General features: G+C 44.3%; 1 protein-coding gene across 1 annotated transcript; it reads right to left on the bottom strand.

Moving 5' to 3' along the window:
• Positions 1-5,238: 5,238 nt before the first annotated feature.
• Positions 5,239-18,501, bottom strand: LOC139171807 (QRFP-like peptide receptor). The gene is made up of 2 exons (XM_070760240.1): positions 18,454-18,501; positions 5,239-6,417 (listed from the first exon to the last, which is right to left on the bottom strand). Exons 1-2 carry the CDS (start codon positions 18,499-18,501, stop codon positions 5,239-5,241), a joined length of 1,227 nt encoding a protein of 408 aa, XP_070616341.1.
• Positions 18,502-22,201: the final 3,700 nt, after the last annotated feature.

Below are 22,201 nucleotides of genomic sequence, written 5' to 3'. Positions count from 1 at the left end.
ATTTATAGAAGACCGTATAGGTTTTTTCAACCTCAGCAAGTCAAGCTTCTACGGTGCTGTTTCTCCGCACCATATAATCCCTCGATACAGTGGTACCTCTACTTATGAACTTAATTCATTCCATGACCAGGTTCTTAAGTAGAAAAGTTTGTAAGAAGAAGCAATTTTTCCCATAGGAACCAATGTAAAAGCAAATAATGTGTGCGATTGGGGAAACCACAAGGAGGGTGGAGGCCCTGTTTCCTGCCAGGAGATTCCTAGAGAGGCCCCACGGAGGCTTCTACCTGCCTTTTCTGGCCTTGTTTCCTCCCAGGAGATTCCTAGAGAGGCCCCCTGCAGGCTTTTCCCTGCCTTTTCCAGCCCTGTTTCCTCCCAGGAGATTCCTAGAGAGGCCCCACGCAGGCTTTTCCCTGCCTTTTCCAGCCCTGTTTCCTCCCAGGAGATTCCTAGAGAGGCCACACACAGGCTTCTCCCTGCCTTTTCCAGCCCTGTTTCCTCCCAGGAGATTCCTAGAGAGGCCCCATGCAGGCTTTTCCCTGCCTTTTCCAGCCCTGTTTCCTCCCAGGAGATTTCTAGAGAGGCCACACGCAGGCTTCTCCCTGCCTTTTCCAGCCCTGTTTCCTCCCAGGAGATTCCTAGAGAGGCCACACGCAGGCTTCTCCCTGCCTTTTCCAGCCCTATTTCCTCCCAGGAGATTCCTAGAGAGGCCCCCCGGAGGCTTTTCCCTGCCTTTTCCAGCCCTGTTTCCTCCCAGGAGATTCCTAGAGAGGCCCCACGGAGGTGTCTCCTCGCCTTTTCCGGTTACAGTTTCGGAGGCTCGGGTTTGTAAGTGGAAAATGGTTCTTGAGAAGAGGCAAAAAAATCTTGAGCACCGGATTTTTATCTAGAAAAGTTCGTAAGTAGAGGCGTTCTTAGGTAGAGGTACCACTGTATTTGGGACCTCTTTTAAATTCCTAGAATTGGAATTGATGTCCGCAAATCTGGGAATTGAGTTCCCCAAGTCTTAAAGTGACCAGGTTTGGGGACCCCTGGTTTAAATAAATGATTCATAGCCTTTGTCAACTTTGCGATGGGTGGACCCAGAATTCCCCAGTGAGACACCTGATTTATTTGTTTGTTTGTTTGTTTGTTCAGCCATAAATACTAAACAAGTACAAAGAGCAATAAATACATCAATACAATCTACCGTGCCATACAAACTACAATATCATTAAAAATTAAAAAAACCCATACATAAACTACAGTCAATCCTATCAAATCCAGCTTTGATTTGTTCCCATCTCTGGGGCGATACAGGATTGAGATTCTAATCCACCCGATCCTAAACCTGACATACCCAATGGATTACAATGCCCATCATCTAGCCAGGATGGGAAATGCTGGCTTGAGACGATTGTGGTCTCCTAACATTTAACATGGTATGTATATGTATGTCTGGTTCTTATATTAATGGGTTTTTAATCGTTTTTAGTATTAGATTACTATTGTACACTGTTTTATTGTCGCTGTTAGCCGCTCCAGGTCTCCGGAGAGGGGCGGCATACAAATCCAATAAATAAATAAATAAATAAATTTAACCCCCCCCCCTCATGCCAAATAAGGTTAATTCAGGTCCTGTACCCCCATCCCAGCTCATAACATTTTCCAAGTGAAGCCCTCCCTCTTCTAAAGTGAATTTCTTAGCTGCAAAATATTTACGTTCACTATATTAATATAAAACTTCCTCCAGGACACAATGAACAGAGGGCTGAGCTCAGCCAAGGGGATAAACATAACGTTGGCCTTTTGGACAAAAATCCGTTTCTTTCCGTCTCTATGATATAAGATTCCTTTAATATTTGCAACAGGGAGCTCAGCAGGCTAAATATTTTCTTTCCAATAGGCACATAAAATACATAATCTTAAAAGGAAACTTTGTGGAGGAGTGTAAATGCGCAGAAGTAGCACGCACACAGGCGAGTGTGCCCACGAACCGGTAGTAAACGGTTTTTAGAACCCACAACTGGTGTCAATTTTCTTTCTCTCCTCTAATTCTCTTAGATAAAATAATAATAATAATTTAATAATGTTCTGTCGGGCTCTCTGGTAGACTCCTCCCAAAAATTCACAGGTACAAATTTCAGACACACACACGTTTGACAATTCAAAACAATGTTCTTTATCATGAAAATTCACTTAACCTAAGCCCTCTTTTGGTATAGCAAAGAGCCCTCGTCTCCAAACAAACGGGTAATTTGTACAAGTCCCTTATCAGTTCTGTGATACTTAGCTTGCAGCTGTGAGGCAATTCACAGTCCTTCTTCTTTCACAAAGTGAAACACACTTTGCTCTGGTTTAGTTTCAAAGCGGGGAAAAATCAGCACACAAAAGGTCAAAGTCAGCAAAACAGTCACAAAACACAAGGATCAGATAATCCTCCACAATGGCCAAACCCACAGGCTGCTCTGTATAGCAGCCTCACTAATGACCCCAGCCCCACCCAACCACAGGTGGCCTCATTTTCTTTGATAATAATCTCTCAGTTGTTGTTGCCTATGCATCGCTCTCCACATGCGTGGCTGATTCATTAACTCTTGTTCTGAATCCAAGGAGGAGCTAGATAATTGATCTCCTTCTGAGCTGTCTGCCACACTCTCCTCCTCCCTGTCACTCATGTCTTCTTGGTCAGAGGAGCCTTCATCAGCAGATTCCACCGGGGGCAAAACAGACCTGCAGCATGTGGATGTCTCCCCCACATCCACAGTCCTTGGGGCAGGAGCTGGGTCAGAGCTAACCACAACAAGTAGCATGCACACAAGCGAGTGTGCCCACAAAACGGTAGTAAACGGGTTTTAGAACCCACAACTGGTGTCAATCATCTTTCTCCCTTTTTCTAATTCTCCTAGATAAAATGCTTTGTCCTTCTGCTCCACTCTCATTCTTCCACTTAAAGGCCTAGAAGGGTGGGTTTGCTTTCTGAATGTTCTCCCTCCTAACATCACTGATGATGTTACCAAACTAGGTAATGAAACGTCTGCAAGAAATCCCCAAGCTCAGAGAGCACCAAGGATCTCTCAGATCACCACAATCTCACAGGTTGCAGGAACTGGGCATGGCTGGTTTAATGAAAGGAGACATGATAGCAGCCTTCCAATATCTCAGGGGCTACCACAAAAAAGGAGTCAACCTATTCTCCAAAGTATATGAGGTTAGAACAAGAAGCAATGGGTGGAAACTAAACAAAGAGAGAAGTAACTTAGAACTAAGGAGAAATTTACTGACAGTCAGAACGGTTGATCAGTGGAACAGAAGTTGCCTCCAGAAGTTGTGAATGCTCCAACACTGGAAGTTTTCAAGCAGATGTTGGATAACCATCTGTCTGAAGTAGTGTAGGGTTTCCTGCCTAAGCAGGGGGTTGGACTAGGAGACCTCCAAGTTCCCTTCCAACTCTGTTGTTATTATTATTATAAATATTGGGGGGGGGGGCATTTTCTCCACGCTTCATTGTCGCGATTTCTCTCCCCGCCGCCTCCTTCTTCCAGCAGCTTTTTGGAAAGATAATATTTAGTTAAACCACTAGCATAGCCAGGAAAACCAACATGGTGAGAACTGCGGTCTGTTGACCATTCCTTTGTTGCTCCAAAAAACAAGCCAGGCCTAGGTTTGAGATGACAAGCTTTCCCCGGCTGCTCTGGGGGGCAGATTCGTAAATCTCCTGGCCTGGTTGTGTGAAATCAGCCTGCAAGAATGGCAGGAGTCGTAGGTAGCCGGAACTCTGCCAACTAGCCATCTCCATCTCTTGCCACAAGAGGGCGCATTTGGACAAGACGTTTGTTTAGAACTCTTAGAAACAGAAACATAGAAGACTGACGGCAGAAAAAGACCTCATGGTCCATGTAATCTGCCCTTATGCTATTTCCTGTATTTTATGTTAGGATGGATCTATGTTTATTCCAGGCATGTTTAAATTCAGTTCCTGTGGATTTACCAAGTCCTCTTCCATCTCCTCCTCTTCCTCCTCCTTTCTCTCCCCACTCCTCATCTCTGCAAACCCCACTTTTTTCTGGCACTGATGATGTTACCTAGTTGGGTCATGAAATGTCCACAAGGAAACAACTAAGATCAAAGAGCTTCAAGGACCCCACAGTCCTCCTCTTCCATCTCCTCCTCCTCCTCCTCCTCCTCCTCCTCCTCCTCCTCCTCCTTTCTCCACCCACTCCTCCTCTGTAAATCTCACTTCTTTCTAGCACTGATGAAGTTACCTAGTTCGGTCATGAAATGTCCACAAGAACACAACCAAGCTTACCTTACAGTGCTTGCCCTGCCCCATCTCCTCCTCTTCCTCCCTTCTTCTTCCCCACTCTTCCTCCTACCTGCAAACCTCATTAGTACTGATGAGGTCCCACAAAATGCCCCCAAAACCCCCATAAAGTCCAAAGGTCACCAAGGCACCCCATCGTTCGTCTCTGAGCTATTGTAATATTTTCTTCTGTCGGCGTCAGGAAGGTGGATCACATCGAAGGAAAGATGCACAATTGGAAACTTCAACCCCTGCAGGAAAGGCGTTCTTCACCAACACACTATACAGTGGTACCTCTACTTACGAACTTCATTCGTTCCGTGACCAGGTTCTTAAGTAGAAATGTTTGTAAGAAGAAGCAATTTTTCCCCATAGGAACCAATGTAAAAGCAAATAATGTGTGGGATTGGGGAAACCACAGGGAGGATGGAGGCCCTGTTTCCTCCCAGGAGATTCCTAGAGAGGCCCCACGGAGGCTTCTCCCTGCCTTTTCCAGCCCTGTTTCCTCCCAGGAGATTCCTAGAGAGGCCCCACGGAGGCTTCTCCCTGCCTTTTCCGGCCATGTTTCCTCCCAGGAGATTCCTAGAGAGGCCCCACGGAGGCTTCTCCCTGCCTTTTCCAGCCCTGTTTCCTCCCAGGAGATTCCTAGAGAGGCCCCACAGAAGCTTTCCCCCAGCTTTTCCGGCACTGTTTCCTCCCAGGAGATTTCTAGAGAGGCCCCACAGAGGCTTCTCCCCGCCTTTTCCAGCCCTCTTTCCTCCCAGGAGATACGTAGGGAGGCCCCACGGAGGCTTCTCCCTGCCTTTTCCGGTTACAGTTTTGGAGGCTTGGGTTTGTAAGTGGAAAATGGTTCTTGAGAAGAGGCAAAAAAATCTTGAACACCCGGTTCTTATCTAGAAAAGTTCATAAGTAGAGGCGTTCTTAGGTAGAAGTACCACTGTATGTTGGTACCTATTGTCTTAGACAAGACTGCTGCAGCTGTGACTCCCGTTACTTTCTTTTTGTGTTGCAACGAGGCCAGGTTCTTTTTTAGCCGAGTCCACCGACCTCCGGTGAGAAAGCAACCCGGGAACCGAAGATCGCCGGCTCTTTCCCGAGGGGGAGAAGTTGAGAAGAGACACCACTTTCTTCTGGTACCTGCTCCTCATTTCCTTCGCGGATCGGTAGAGGCTGCCCACGAAACAGTAGCAGATGGGGTTCAGGCTGGAGTTGGTGAGGCTAAGCCACTGAGCAAAAGCCCGCAGCTGCAGCACCAGAGCGGATGGCTCTTCATCCCTCAAGGACTCGGGGCTGTGGAGCTCTATCCAGATGTCCACCAGGTAAATCGGCAGCCAGGAAACGGCGAAGAGCAGGACCAATGCCACGACCATTCGAGCCACCGTCCGGCGGATCTTCATCCTGGAAGCCAGCAAGGTCTCTTTTAAGCCGACGCAGTCTCTCAGGGTGCTGGTGGGCCTCCAGAGCCGACGAACGGTCAAGTAGCAAACGACCCCATTGAAGGAGACCGGCAGGCAGTAGAGAGCGCAGAAGAGGAAAAAGTTGTAGCTTTGCTTGAGCTCTTCCTGCGGCCACATCTCCCGGCAAACGGGGAAGACCAACGGGAGGTCGGAGCCCACCCCGATCTCGTCCTGTCGGTTCATGAACGCAAGAGGCAGGCAGATGCCCGAAGACAAGACCCAGATCACCAGAATGGCGCTGGAGATCTTCCTCTGGGTGAAGAAGGACCGGGCTTTCAAGGGGTTGTGAAGGCTGTAGTAGCGGTTCAGGCTTATCACCGTCAGGCTGAGGATGCTGGCCGAGACGGAGACAGCTTGGATGAACGGCGTTGCCCGGCAGAGCAAGTCTCCGTAGAGCCAGGCTTTGTAAACCAGGTTCCCGGCCGTGATGGGCATACAGATACAAACCACCATTAGATCGCAGATCGCCAGGTTGATCAGGAGGTGGCGGGTGGCATTCAAGCTGGGCATGGCCTTGTTGCGTTTCTTGGTCAACATCCGGAGTGCCATGACGTTGCCAATTAACCCCACCAAGAAGGACAGCAGGTAGAGGAGGGTGAGGCTGAGGATGACCGGATCTCCGTCGAACAGGAAGAGCAGCTTCTCGATCTCGGTCCAACCCAACCCTTGGCTCCTGTTCGGCTGGACCAACAAAGGACAGGTTGGGTGGTGGTGTCCACGGCTCTAGTTGGCTCCTGAGATCAATGAGGCTGAAGGAGAGGTTCATAGCTGGGGGGAGACAAAGAGGAAAGGAAAGGGCAGGGTTAGGAACCTGGGCAAACTGGGAAAGACCTTGGAGCCCTAATAGACAACCATTTGTCTATTCGTAAGTTACTTAAGACCCACCTCTGCCACCAGGCATGGGGGAATTAAGACTTCTTCTCCCCCTAGGCCGTTACAATTGTATGCATGGTATGTTTGTATGTATGTTTGGTTTTGTATATTAAGGGGTTTTAATTCGCTTTTAGTATTGGATTATTATTGTATATTGTTTATGATTGTTGTTAGCCGCCCCGAGTTTTCAGAGAGGGGCGGCATATAAATCCAATTAAACTTGAAACTTGAAACTTAAATTTAAATAGGAGCCAGCTGTGTGCAGCAGCTGCCAAAAAAGCCAACACAGTTCTAGGCTACATCAACAGAGGGAGTGAATTGTCTCTCCTTTATCTCATATATCTTTTCTTCCTTTCATATATCTTCTCCTCTATTTTTATATCTTTTCTTCTATCCTTTTCTTTATATATATTACTACATGTCTATTCTATGTATTGTGCACTGGATAAATAAAGTAAGTAAGTAAGTAAGTAAGTAAGTAAGTAAGTAAGTAAGTAAGTAAGTAAGTAAGTAAGTAAGTAAATAGGTAGGTAGGTAGGTAGGTAGATAGATAGATAGATAGATAGATAGATAGATTTTAGATAGATAGATAGATAGATAGATAGATAGATAGATAGATAGATTTTAGATAGATAGATAGATAGGGAGAGAGATTAGATAGATAGATAGATAGATAGATAGATAGATAGATTTTAGATAGATAGATAGATAGATTTTAGATAGATAGATAGATAGATAGATAGATAGATAGGGAGAGAGATTAGATAGATAGATAGATAGATAGATAGATAGATAGATTTTAGATAGATAGATAGATAGGGAGAGAGATTAGATAGATAGATAGATAGATAGATAGATAGATAGATTTTAGATAGATAGATAGGGAGAGAGATTAGATAGATAGATAGATAGATAGCTAGCTAGCTAGCTAGATAGATAGATAGATAGATAGATTTTAGATAGATAGATAGATAGATAGATAGATAGATAGATAGGGAGAGAGATTAGATAGATAGATAGATAGATAGATAGATAAATAAAAATAGAATCAAGATCACGCAAAAATATCACTTTATAAGGCCATATTAAAGCCACACTTGGAATCCTGCATTCACTTTTGGTCACCACGATGCAAAAAGGATGTTGAGACTCTAGAAAGAGTGCAGAGAAGAGCGACAAAGAGGATCAGGGGACCGGAGGCTAAAACATATGAAGAACGGTTGCAGGAACTGGGCATGGGTAGTTGAATGAAAAGAAGGACCAGGGGAGACAGGAGAGCAGTCTTCCAATATCTCAGGGGTTGCCTGAGAAGGAGGGCAGGGTCCACCTATTAGAATATTCTCCGCCTGCAGTTGGAGGGCAGCCTCTTTGCAGCTGCTAATGCCTTATTTCCAAACAGTAGGAATCAACCCCCCCCCCTCCTGAATCTCTCTCCTTGGAAAGAAATGGACTTACCTGCAGCAGAGATGGATATATGGTCACCGAGAGGACTTAGGAGGCTCCCTGGAAGATGCCTGCAGCAAATAGACTGGTCTCTCTCCTACTCTTTCTTCCACACTCACTGAAGCACAGCAAATGCTCTTCACATGTGTGAGTGACACACACACCCCAAGCCAGTCACGATCTACAGCCCTCCAATTTCGCCTCCCCACCCAAGCGAAAAATAATTTCTCACCCGGTCATCCAGCCCCTCCAACTTTGCACGGCAGAGGTCATCTCAGCCTGCCCCAGCTCACTCGGTTGAGTGATTGCAACGATTGTACACACAAACACAAACATACACACACAAAGGCACCCCCTTCACAGTGTGCCTGTCCAAACCACCACAAAAAGATGTTCATCTTTTTGAATGCCTGCCAGGAAAAATAATAATAATGCATACAAAATTTATTTTGTATAAAATTGTATACCAGAGCATACAAAAACCTTTGCCAGACCAATCCTTGAATACAGCTCATCTGTCTGGAAGCCACACACTGCATTTCGGACATAAACACACTAGAAAATGTCCAGAGATACTTTACGAGAAGAGCCCTCCACTCACAACAGAATCCCCTATGCAACTAGACTTACAATCCTAGGTTTAGAAAGCTTAGAACTACATCACCTTAAACATGATCTAAGCATAGCCCATAAAATCATCTGCTACAACGTCCTTCCTGCCAACGACTACTTCAGCTTCAACCACAACAACACATGAGCACACAACAGATACAAACTCAAAGTCAACCGCTCTAAACTTGACTGCAGGAACTACGACTTTAGTAACCGAGGAGTTGGTGTATGGAGCTCACTACCACTCTGTAGTATCACCAAACCCCCAATACTTTACCTTTAGAGTCTCCTGCTTGAGTAGGGGGTTGGACTAGATGACCTCTAAGGTCCCTTCCAACTCTGTTGTTAGAAGATGGGCAGCCTATACATTGAAGTAAATAAAAATAAATAAATGTTAATCTATTATCTGTTAGAAATAAATGTGGGGGTCACATTTGGTATTTTCTGAGCTTGGTGGATTTCTTCCCGACGTTTTTTTACCAAACTAGGTAACATCATCAGTCCTAGACATTGGTTCAGAGAGCAAAGCCCGGTTTGTATTGGTTTCTTGTAAGTCTTCGGATGCTTCAACAGAGACAAATGACCACTGCAAAGCAATGCTGGTGTGTTGACACGGAGCCCGACAGACCATCTTTGTTTTTTCCACCTGCGCAAATCTCTTTACGCAGAACTGCAAAGTGTAATTTTAATTTCACACTTGGCTTTTCGGACTTTCCCCAGAAGACTAGAATGATCTCACAAATGGACAGTTCATAAGACCCAGGATGGCAGCTTGTGAATCATTTATAAAATAATAACCTAATTTTCTTTCTTTCTTCTTTCTTTTTCTTTCTTTCTTTCTTTCTTTCATTCTTTCATTCTTTCATTCTTTTATTCTTTTTTCTTTCTTTCTTTGTCTCTCTTTGTCTCTCCCTCCCTCCCTCCCTTTCTTCCTTCCTCTCTCTCCCCACCTCTCTCCCTTCCTTCCTTCTTTCCATCCTTCCTTCCTTCCTTCCTCTCTCTCTCTTTGTCTCTCTCTCCCTCCCTCCTTTTCTCCCTCTCCTTCCTTCCTTCCTTCTTTTTCTCCCTCCCTCCCTCCCTTCCTTTCTCTCTCTCTCCACCTCCCTCCCTCTTTCTTTCTCTCTCTCTGCCTCCTTTCCTCTTTCTCTCCCCATTTCCCTCCCTCCCTCTTTCTTTCTTTCTTTCTTTCTTTCTTTCTGATCCTGGGACACTGTGACTATCATAAATATGAATCATGTGTCAAGTAACTGAATTTTTTTTAAAATATAAATTTATCATTTTTTTTCAGTGATGCTGTGACTTCAAAAAGGCCACTAACTGTTTTAACTCAAGAACTACCTGTACCCTCATTGTCTCCAAGCACAATTTTCTCCCTAACCACAGTCCTTATCTATTTTTATTGCTCGTCATTCACTCCTAAAACACCTTTGATCTTCCCCTTAAATCCTGCAGAACTTTCTATTTAAAAATCACACGGTTTATTTATTTTAGTTGCTTCCTTCTCCATTGGTGGGACGCTGTTCTGTCTGGGTTCCCCCAGACGTCAACACCAACTAAAAAGAGTAGCCAGACACGCTGGTAAAAAGCAAAGTCATTTTATATCTTTGAAAACAAACACAGATAGCAAAAACTGTTCTTACAAACTGGAATGCTATGAAGCTTCACAGAAGAGTCACGACAGCCAGACAATACAACAGGCTTCTTGCTGGCACACACACCACTGTAGAGAATAAGACCCACGCCTCCCCCAAGTTTTCAGCCTTCGAGGCCACAAGCCAGAATCAGAGACGCCAAGGATCGAAGCAAGGTCACAGGACTCTCAAAAGATAACTCTCCACAATACAGGAAGGGCGGGCCTGCCTTTTCAACCTTTCTGAGGAGAACCACACCCAAACCCAGCTGTTGCCTATTAGGGATGGAAATACCTGGCTAATTGTCCCCTTCTTTGTGCTGCCCTTCTCTGCCTCATATCTATGATGGCTTGTGCGTTCTCATCTAATGACTCCAGGCTACTCGCTGGGGAGAGCTCCCCCCCGGGGGTCTCAAGCTGTTCTCCCTCCTCCTCGTCCTGACATTCCTCTTCCCCGTCTGCCTGGTCCTCCTCCTCCTCCTGTTCCTCGTCCTCCCCCTCTGAGCATGGAGCCGGCAGAGTTCCAGCCGTTCCCTGAGGAGCCTCAGACTGAATCACAACAGACGCTCACGTCTTTCCTTTCCCCTTTCATTTCTCCTTTTTCCTTTCCTTTCTTTTTTGTTTTTTTCCTTCTCTCTCTTTTAATTCAGCATCTGCAACATATTGCTGGACATATTCCCGGGCTTTGCTTTGTTTAGGAAAAAAATAATCATCGCACAGGAGGGAGAGAGGAATGTGAAAATACTGCTGGAGAATTATGAAAAGTTTCTGGGAAGTATTTTTATTTTATTTTTATTTTATTTTGGATGTGTGGGGGGGAGGGGTGACGGGGGAGGGGGGTTTGGAGTGGTTGACCAAAGAGCTCAGCCCTGGACCATTGAATCGTTTCATCTGTTTGATTGGCCCGGGAAGTCTGGAGAGAAAATGCAAAATTCTCCGGCACATTCTCTCTCTTTTTTGCAAGCAGAGCGTGGGAAAAGAGCCTTTCAGAGGAAGGGGGGTTGCTGGTGGGGGAAGAAATCTGCCACCTCCCCCCCCTTTCTGAGAGCCAGTATGTTCTGACAGCTCATTTTTACTTCTCTGTGCTTTGAAATGTATTTGGCCTTATTTTCTTCTTGCTTCAGGGGCCCTTTTGGCTCCCCACCCCCCTCCCCTCCCTGCAATCCCGGGGCATTAGCATCACAAATTATTCCTTTAACAGAGCTGAGAGAGAAAGAGCCACGGAGGACTCTGTGGCCGGTGTCTGCTTTCCATAAGTGGCGGCCTTTTTGCCTGCTGAAAAGGTTTTATCTCTTGGGGAATAAGAGCTACAGGGCAGCCACAATGGCTGTCTTGTTTGAGTGAATCAGAGGCCCTTCTCTTCTCTTCCCTTCCATCTTCTCTCTTCTCTTCTCTTCTCTTCTCTATCTATCTATCTATCTATCTATCTATCTATCTATCTATCTATCTATCTATCTATCTACTTATTTATCTACTGTATATCTATCTAACTCTATCTAACTCTCCATCTAACTCTCTCTCTCTCTCTCTATCATCTGTCTATCTATCTATCTATCTATCTATCTATCTATCTATCTATCTATCTATCTATCATCTATCTATCTATCTATCTATCTATCTATCTATCTATCATCTATCTATCTATCTATCTATCTATCTATCTATCTATCTATCTATCTATCTATCTATCTATCTATCTACCTATCTAGCTATCTAGCTATCTATCTAGCTATCTAGCTATCTATCTATCTATCTAGCTATCTCTATCTATCTATCTATCTATCTATCTATCTATCTATCTATCTATCTATCTATCTATCTATCTGTTGTGATTCAGCCTGAGGCTCCTCAGGGACCGGCTGCATCTCTGCTGGATCCATGCCCAGAGGAGGAGGACAGTGAACAGGAGGGGGAGGACCAGGCAGACGGGGGAGAGGAACGTCAGGAAGAGGAGGAGGGAGAGCAGCCTGAGAGCCCCGGGGGGGGGGGGGGCTCTCCCCAGCTAGTAGCCTGGACTCATTGGATGAAGAAGCACAGGCTATAATTGACATGAGACAGCGACGTGCAGCTCAGAGACGGGACCAATTAGAAAAGTATTTGCATCACTGAATTGGCAACAGCTGGGTTTGTGTGTGGTTCTCCTCAGCAGGGTTTAAAAGGCAGGCCCGCCCTTGCAGCCTTGTGGAGCGTTATCAACTGGAAGTTCTGTGACCCTGCTTTGCTTCTCGGCGTCTCTGATCTTGGCTTGTGGCCTAGAAGTCTGGAAGACTTGGGGGAGGCGTGGGTTTGTTATCTCCAGCGTTGTTTTTGACAGCAAGAATCCTGTTTTACTTCATGGCCTTCGTGAAACCTCTGTGAAGTTCCAGCGTGTTCCTGTGTGTAAGAACAGTTTCTGTTACCTGTGTTTGCTTTGAATTATATAAACTGCCTTTGCTTTTTACCAGTGTGTCTGGATTCTCTTTTTGCTTTGGTGTTGGCTTCTGGAGGGACCCAGACAGAACACTATCTATCTATCTATCTATCTATCTATCTATCTATCTATCTATCTATCTATCTATCTATCTATCTACCTACCTACCTACCTACCTACCTACCTACCTACCCCCCCTATCTATCTATCTATCTATCTATCTATCTATCTATCTATCTATCTATCTATCTATCATCTATCTATCTATCAATTAATCAATCATCTATCTATTTTCATCGATCATCTCTCCCTCTCTCTCATCTATCTATAATAACTACAATTGATTGCTTAGAGTCTTCAAAAAACAAAACCCAACCACATTGCTCATCTTAACTGGCAGAGATGAGGAGGAATCTATTGACATCTTCCTTTTAAACCATCTTAATCTGTTCATCTCTTAAAATCTCCTCTCCCCTTCCGCCCCCTCCCCCCACCCAACTGATATGTGAGTTTAATGGAGACAAGAGGAACATCCCATCTGATTCCTCTCCTTTCTCCCAGCGGGAATTTGAACAGAATTTGGCCGAAGGAAGGATGTGCATAGCGAGCAGGCAATTGGAGGATTTATCCTCAGCGCTTGGAGAGAAAATTGTGGGAATGTAGCGATCTGGAATTCCTTTCGGATCCAATCAGTATCTTGATAGGGACACAGTCCAAGAGTAAATGTCAATTACAATAGGAAAAAATTAAGAATGTGTTTCCTTTCTTTGCTGTCGTCCAACTCCACTGGTCAGTTTGGTCTGTATCACTTTCCCCTTGGCCAAGCTCCCATGGTGAATTTAACCACTTCATCTGGAAACAACACAATTTGTTTTGACAAAAAGAGTAAAGATTTTCCAAACTGGAAAACAAGAACAAAGCAACATTTTTAGAAGGAGATAATTTTCTTTTCTTTTTCCCCCCAGGTATAATACTTTTTATTTTTCTCTACCAGACAATAAAACAATACGTAGTAACAAACACACACAAAAAATGCTTATAATCACACATGTAAAAACCTTTTCTTTTCCATGTTCAATAGAGGCTCTTATCGCTCTTTAGTCATCTAGACAAAAAGAAATCTATAAAATTCATGCAATTGTTTTGGCCTTGCACATTGATTGTTAATTTATCCATCTCTGGGCATTCAGCTGGGTTACTTTGAAAAAAGAGACCTTGGAGTCTTGGTGGACAATCAACTAAACATGAGCCAACAATGTGCAGCAGCAGCTAAAAAAGCCAACACCATCCTAAGCTGCATCAACAGGGGAATACACTCCAAGACCAGGGAAGTCTTAATACCACTCTACTACGCCCTGGTATGGCCACACCTGGAGTACTGTATTCAGTTCTGGTCACCACACTTCAAAAGAGACATTGAAACTCTGGAGAAGATGCAAAAAAGAGCAACCAAGATGATTAACGGATTGGAAACCAAGACTTACGAAGAGAGACTGAGGGAACTGGGCATGGATAGCCTAGAGAAAAGGAGGGACAGAGCGGACATGATAGCAGTCTACAAGTATATGAGGGGGTGTCACAGAGAGGAGGGGATCACTTTATTCCCCAGGGCACCAGAGGGCCGGACGAGGAACAACGGCTGGAAGCTGACCAAGGAGAGATTCAACATGGAGATAAGGAGGAACTTCCTGACGGTCAGAGCGATCAACCAATGGAACAACCTACCAGTGGACGTTGTGAACTCCAACTCTCTGGACATTTTTAAGAGAAGATTGAACTGCCACTTGACTGGTGTGCTACAGGGTTCCTGCTTGGGCAGGGGGTTGAACTCGATGGCCTTCATGGTCCCTTTCAACTCTAACAATAAATCAATCAATAAATAGATAGATAGATAGATAGATAAATAGATAAATAGATAAATAGATAAATAGATAAACAAACAAACAAACAAACAAACAAATACCAATCACCAGGAGATGGTGAGATCTAGTCCTGCCTTAGGCACAAAATCAGGCTGGGTGAGCTTGGGCCAGCCCCTCTTTTTCAGCCCTAAGAAGGAGTCAATGGCAAATACCTTCTGAAAAAAACCTTACCAAGAAAACAGCAGGGACATCTCCCAGAATCAGCCATAACTGAACAGAAGACTGGAAAAAAAAGTTTGAAGGGCCTTGTGATATTCTTTGCAGGCTGCAGATGGCGCCATTGGGCAATTTAAAACTGTCTTTATGGCATAAATAAAGCAGACAGTTTAACAAGTCAGTGGGTTTCTCAGAATTAAGTCACTTTATTTCTTTTTTTCCCCATCCCTGTCCAATTGGAACCCTTTGTGGTGAAGTCAAAGAGAGGTCCAACTTCCTAACATCTGTATTTATCCTGCACTCCTTGATTAGGTTCCATTCCTCGTCCTCAACCTCCCTCCTAACCTGGATTTTTATCTTATTTATTTAGTATTTATTTATTACGGTAATTGGATTTCTATGCTACCCCTCTCTGAAGACCACCTTCTCCAAAGATCTTCCCAGAATTCCAGAAAAATTGTGCTTCTAATTTTTGTTGCAAACCAGAAGTTGGTAGTCTAGACCAGTGTTTCCCAACCTTGGCAACTTGAAGATATCTGGACTTCAACTCCCAGAATTCCCATTTGCTGGCTGGGGAATTCTGGGAGTTGAAGTCCAAATATCTTCAAGTTGCCCAGGTTGGGAAACAGTCTAGACTTCTGCAAGGATGTGACCTCCGAGGCTCAAGTGTTGCTAGTTGCTTAATTCAAGCTCCAGAGCTTCCTTTTGCAGTTAAGAAGTACCGCATTTGGATTATTTATTGCCGCAATGATGCAAAGATTTACCCACGGTTTAAAAAAATAGTTCCTCCATTTTGGTAAATTCTGAAGGTTTTTTTTATGCTTTCTTCCCAACCACAAACTCAGATGGTTTTCAAGTTGTTGTGGTTCGCTCTGGCCCAGCTCCTGCCCCAAGGACTGTGGATGTAGGGGAGACATCCACATGCTGCAGGCCTGTTTTGCCCCTGGTGGAATCTGATGATGAAGGCTCCTCTGACCAAGAAGACATGAGTGACAGGGAGGAGGAGAGTCTGGCAGACAGCTCAGAAGGAGATCAATGATCTAGCTCCTCCTTGGATTCAGAACAAGAGTGAATGATACAGCCACCCATGCGGAGAGCGATACATAGGCAGCAACAACTGAGAGATTATTATCAAAGAAAATGAGGCCACCTGTGGTTGGGTGGGGCTGTGGTCATTAGGGAGGCTGCTATAAATAGCAGCCTGTGGGTTTGGCCATTGTGGAGGATTATCTGATCGTTGTGTTTCGTGACTGCTTTGCTGACTTTGACTTTTTGTGTGCTGGTTTTTCCCCGCTTTGAAACTAAAGCAGAGCAAAGTGTGTTTCACTTTGTGAAAGAAGAAGGACTGTGAATTGCCTCACAGCTGCAAGCTAAGTATCACAGGACTGATAAGGGACTTGTACAAATTGCCAGTTTGTTTGGAGACGAGTGCTCTTGGCTATCCCAAAAGAGGGCTTGGTTTAAGTGAATTTTCATGATAAAGAACATTGTTTTGAATTTTCAAACGTGTGTGTGTCTGAAATTTGTACCTGTGAATTTTTGGGAGGATTCTACCAGAGAGCCCGACAGAACACAAGTAGTATAACAAGACATCATGGATGGAAGCTGAACAAGGAGAGATTCAACCTGGAAATAAGGAGGAATTTTCTGACGTTGAGAGCAATCAACCCATGGAACAGAAGTTGCCTTTGGAAGTTGGGGGAGCTTCATCACTGGAGACTTTAAAGAAGAGACTGGACTGACGGCCAGTGGACTATAACTAGATAACCTACAAGGTCCCTTCCAACTCAATCTGTCTAGTAGAAGACTCAGTTGCCCTGTTTTTCCAACTTGACTTCAGATGATAGTCTCAATTCAATGTTAGAAGATTCCAGTTTGTTCCCAAATTCAACTGAACCCTCTAAAGCAATCTTTCCCAACTAGAATAGGATAGAATAGAATTCTTTATTGGTCAAGTGTGATTGGACACACAAGGAATTTGTCTTTGCTGCAGATGCTCTCAGTGAAGAAAAGATCCATTCATCAAGAATCCTGAGGAACAACACTTAATGATTGTCATAGGAGTCAAATAAGCAATCAGGAAACAATATTAATAAAAGTCTTAAGGATACAAGCAACAAATTACAGTCATACAGTCATAAGTGGGAGGAAATGGGGGTTAGGAAGGATGAGAAAAAACTAGTAGTAATAGTATTATTATTATTATTTATTAGATTTGTATGCCGCCCCTCCGTAGACTAGTAGTGCAGACTTAGTAAATAGTTTGACAGGGTTGAGGGAATTATTTGTTTAGCAGAGTGATGGCGTTTGGGGAAAAACTGTCCTTTTGTCTAGTTGTCTTGGTGTGCAGTGCTCTCCAGCGACGTTTGGAGGGTAGGAGTTGAAACAGTTTGTGTCCAGGATGCGAGGGGGTCAGTCAATATTTTCCCAGCCCTCTTTTTGACTTGTGCAATCTACAGGTCCTCAATGGAAGGCAGGTTGGCAGCCATTGTTTTTTCTGCAGTTCTGATTCTCCTCTGAGGTTTGTGTCGGTCTTGTTGGGTTGAAGAACCGAACCAGACAGTTGTAGAGGTGCAGATGACAGACTCAACGATTCCTCTGTAGAACTGTACCAGTAGCTCCTTAACTACTTTAAGATGGGTGGACCTCAGTTCTCCGAATTTTATCGGTTAAAATCCATCCATCTTAAAGGAGCCAACATTGGGAAACACTTTCGTAAGGTCTTAAATTTCCCCATCCATGCCTGGAAAAATAGACTTGGAAGGCCAAGGTCCACCTTTAAAAGGGATTCTTTTACCCAGCCTTGTTAATCCTATCTGTCTCCTCCTGGTTTACTCAAAATCATTTCCGCCCTATCTAAACATGTCAACATACCTTTCCTTGTAATATTTTTTTTTAAAAAAACCCATATTTACACTCCTGTCCTTTGTAGCCACCGATTTTTTTTAAAAAAAAAACATTGCTAAGGTAAACAAGGATGAGAAAGCAGGACAGGTGGGCAGACAAAGGCACACCTGCCAGCAGGACAGGTTGTATTTGCACAGGTTGGATGCTGGAGGATAAATTATATTTGCTTTGTTCTGCCGAGTTAGATATGTCCCCGTAACCTTGCCGTGGTTCCTCTAATCACAGCGTCGACTCAAAGGATGACAAAAGCCGCTGTGTATTCTCTGAACTTATCAGACACGCTGGTATTTTAGTCCTAGTAGTTAGCCTGGGCTATAATTATATGCCAGCAATTAGGAACCAACCCACAGAAAGCTAACTCAACCCCAAACTTTGACTGGCAGCTTTTCCAAGGCTTGAACAATCATTAAAGAGAATCCCCTAATCCTGGAGATTAAGGACTTGTGTGAGAAGACTCCTTTTGTAGCTGGGAGTCTGCTTTTCCCCCCCAGAAGTGCTTAAAAAAGGTATGTGGGAATTAAGATAATGCCCTTAGGGAATGCATTTAGGCCTCCCTTATTGAAGGTGTATTATATCTAAACTGTTTAGAGATGGTGGCCAATATTGTTTGAGCTTTTCGGTAATAATTGGGCGGAAGTGAAGCTGGATCAAGACTCAGAAGAGTCCAGAAGGGAATCAAAAGTTGTGTGTGTGCCTCCAGTATCTTTTAAAAAAATCTCCTTAGGAGTTCTTTCGAAGTTCTTTCCCTGTCGAGGCGTCCATACCTGGTCTATAGTTCTGTCCAATCTCTCTTTGTAGGCCAGCAGATCCATGGAAATAGGAATCAGGTTTCTCCATAACTTCCTTGATATTTCTCTGTCCCTTTCTTAAGTCTCCTGTCCTATTGATAGATAGATAGATAGATAGATAGATAGATAGATAGATAGATAGATAGACGGACAGATGGACCGATGGATGGACCGATGGATGGATGGATGGATAGATGGATGGATGGATAGATGATAGATTGATAGATAGATAGATAGATAGATAGATAGATAGATAGATAGATAGACGGACAGATGGACTGATGGATGGACGGATGGATGGATGGATGGATAGATGATTGATAGATAGATAGACAGACAGACAGACAGACAGACAGACAGACTGATGGATTGATGGATTGATGGATTGACGGATTGACGGATTGACGGATAGATAGATGATAGATGATAGATAGATAGACAGATAGATAGATCAATCAGCCCCTAAGAAGACAATTGAATTGAATTTCCTGTATCAACATCTATTCCCCCCACCGATCTTCCCCTGAAAAACAAGGACATGTGTCTTCAAAGGAACCAGGATGTGGTTGTTCAGGTTTTTAAATTTGGCTTTGAAAGACCAGGATGTCCGTTCTATTATTATGGTGTATCTGACCGCAGTGCGAAGAGCAGGTAAGAAACACAACTGCAATGTTGATTCTGTTGGTGGAACAAAAGAAGGTGACACATGGACCATTTCAGAAATGAGATTATAGGAGAAGCGTGCCAGGAAATAAAAGAAGGAAGGAAGGAAGAGAAAGAGGGAGAGAGAGAGAAAGAAAAAAGGAAGAAAGGAAGAAGGAGAGAGAGAGAAAGAAAAGAAAGGAATAAAGAGAAAGAAAGAAAGAAAGAAAGAAAGAAAGAGCAATGAAAAAAACTTGCAAAAACATAGGGCTTGGAAAACATTCTTTGCAGAGAGTAACAATGAAAAATCTTGCAAGCCAGTAAGAGCTGGGAATATTGTTAGCACCTGGTTAAGGCTGAAAAGAAACATTCGGAGCAAGTAGAGCAATGGAAAAATAATCCTACAAAGACAGGGCTTGGAAAACATTCTTCGCAGAGTAACAATGAAAAATCTTGCAAGCCAGCAAGAGCTGGGAACATTTTTAGCACCTGGTTAGGGGCTGGAAAGAAACTTATTCAGAGCAAGTTAGAGCAATGAAAAAAATCCTGCAAAGACTTAGGGCTTGGAAAACATTCTTCCCAGAGAGTAACAACGAAAGAGCCTGCAAAGTAAGAGATGGGAAGATCGTTGGCAGCTAATTAGGGATGGGGAGGAGGGGAAAAAAGCTACATTCAGAGTATAAGATGCACCCAACTTATCAGCCTCTATTAGGGAAGAAAATGGTGCATCTTATATTCCAAAAAATACGGTAGTCTCCGTCTCGGCCACTGAGTCCCCACACTGAGCCTCAGAATGACCCAGGGAACCAAGGAGGCAGCTAAAGCATTAAATCTTTGCAGGGGGAAACTTGCATTCCTGTGGCCAGCTTGCAACAGACTGGCCCTCTGCAACATCTGGAACAGTTCACAGAGCAGGAATTTGAGTTCCTGCAGTGGGAAGGGGCTTGAGAGGAGAACAGCCCCCGCTGGGTTTCAATGGACTAAGAGCATCACCTTAGGAGGCCCAGGGTCCCAACTGGAAGCATCCTTCGTCGAAGGAGATTGATCTTGAAGGGGTTGACATCCAGTTTCAGGCAGGGTCATCTGCTGGTGTCATGGTGATTGGCAAGCGGTTGAATAAGAGACGGGAGGGGATGGGTCAGGGAGTGATGGGCAAAGGAGATAAGGGGGAAAAATGAAACAGCTGGAGGGGTTGCATTGGGACGGAAAGGCTGGTTAGCTAGTCTCAAGACCTCCCGTTCTTCTGGCTTAGTTCTTCTGCTTTCTTGTTGATGTTCCTCCTCATGGAAACTGCTGCATCTAAAGAGAGACTAGGAAGGAACTAGGAGTTTGAAGAGGAGGAAGAAGAAGAGGAGGAGGAGGAAGAGGAGGAGGAGGAAGAGGAGGAGGAAAAAGAAGAAGTACAAGAAGAAGGAGAAGAAGAAGAGGAGGAAGAAGAGGAGGAGAAGGAGAAGGTGGTGGAGGAGGAGATGGTAGAAGAAGAAGAGGAGATGGAAGAGGAGGAGGAAAAAGAAGGAGAAGGAGAAGAAGAGGAGGAGGAAGAAGAGGAGGAGAAAGAGAAGGTGGTGGAGGAGGAGATGGTAGAAGAAGAAGAGGAGGAGGAGGAAGACATACAAGAAGAAGGAGGTGAAAAGGAGAAGGAGAAGAAGAGGAAGAGGAGGAAGAAAAAGGAATACAAGAAGGAGAAGGTGAAGAAGAGGAGGAGGAGAAGGAGAACAAGCAGAAGGCGAAAAGAAGAAGGAGAAGAAGAAGAGGAGGAGAACCCTAGAGTCCTTGAGTCTTTAATTCAAACTGCACCCAACACGAATCCATAAGCCATTCCAGATCACATCAAGGAAAAGGGTCATTGGAGTCAAACCATTTCAAAGCCATTGTTCTAGATCGAGACTTCTGAACCGATCCAGAGAAGGCAAGAGTCTTCCCAAATGAAATAAGAACTCTCCTATTATTTTTGGAATCATCCCCCCCTCTCCCACACTCGACAAGGAGGCTGTTGACTTTTCAACTTCTTAAACCCTCCGGATTTATTGATGCCTGCAGTGGGCCTGAGGCCACGCATAAATTTAAGACTCGTAGAATTGTTTGCATCCCTGCTCAGAGTATCATTCCTTGTCCTTGTTCAACCTCTCCCCCCTCCCCAACCAAGCAGCCACAAAAATGTGTCTTAAGTTACACAGGAGTATTAAAAAAACACACACACATGCAGTTCACACCAGCGGGAGGAACGTGAAACTGGTGTTCGGCTCATGATGAAATTTCTGTTGGGACGGAGAATTATGTGGTCTATCTGAGGCTGTTACTTGCCGAAGACTCCAACTTGCTTACTTTGGAGACGGGCAGGGACCACAAAGGATGTTGCTTTGCTTCCTTCATCAGGGTTGGCTCTTGGCCCAGCCTTCTGATCTTCCAAGAGCCCAATATATAAACATCCTGGATCTTGAAAACAGGTGAGCCTTTGCCAACAGCCCAAGGCCCATTAGAGCCCTATGTTTCGCTGTCCATCAAGCCTTGGTCTCCACCCTTAATTTTTCACCCCATCCCCGAATGCACCACTTTGTAGTTGCCATTGTTTAGGAAAACTTCAACCACAAGCAGATGGTTGGAACGATAGAATACCCTACTGACTTACAACCCTAGGTTTAGAAAGCTTAGGACTACGTCACCTTAAACACAACTTAAGCATAGCCCATAACATCATTTTTATTTGTTTATTTATTTATTGTTAGAGTTGGAAGGGACCATGCGGGTCATCAAGTCCAACCCCCTGCCTAAGCAGGAACCCTATAGCATCCTAGCCAAATGGCAGTCCAATTTCCTCTTTAAAATGTCCAGAGTATTGGAGTTCACAATGTCCGCTGGTAGGTTGTTCCACTGGTTGATTGTTCTGACCATCATCTGCTACAATGTCCTTCCTGTCAATGACTACTTCAGCGTCAACCACAACAACACACAACAGATACAAACTTAAAGTAAACCACTCTAAACTCGACTGCAGGAAAAACAATGTTAATTACTGGGTAGTTGATGCATGGAACTCACTACCAGACTCCATAGTATCATCTCCTAGCCCCCAAAACTTTAC

Source organism: Erythrolamprus reginae, chromosome 9 (genome assembly GCF_031021105.1).
Source record: "Erythrolamprus reginae isolate rEryReg1 chromosome 9, rEryReg1.hap1, whole genome shotgun sequence".
NCBI classification, from domain to species: domain Eukaryota; kingdom Metazoa; phylum Chordata; class Lepidosauria; order Squamata; family Dipsadidae; genus Erythrolamprus; species Erythrolamprus reginae.
The sequence above is the reverse complement of the archived record's forward strand: the minus strand, read 5'-3'. Positions and strand labels throughout refer to the sequence as shown.

Coding starts and splice junctions, on each gene's coding strand:
- LOC139171807 (XM_070760240.1), bottom strand. CDS start 18,501: ATGGATCTGCTGGCCTACAAAGAGAGATTGGACAGAACTATAGACCAG. Junction 6,418..18,453: donor TGGACAGAACTATAGACCAG/GTATGGACGCCT, acceptor TTGTTGGTCCAG/CCGAACAGGAGCCAAGGGTT.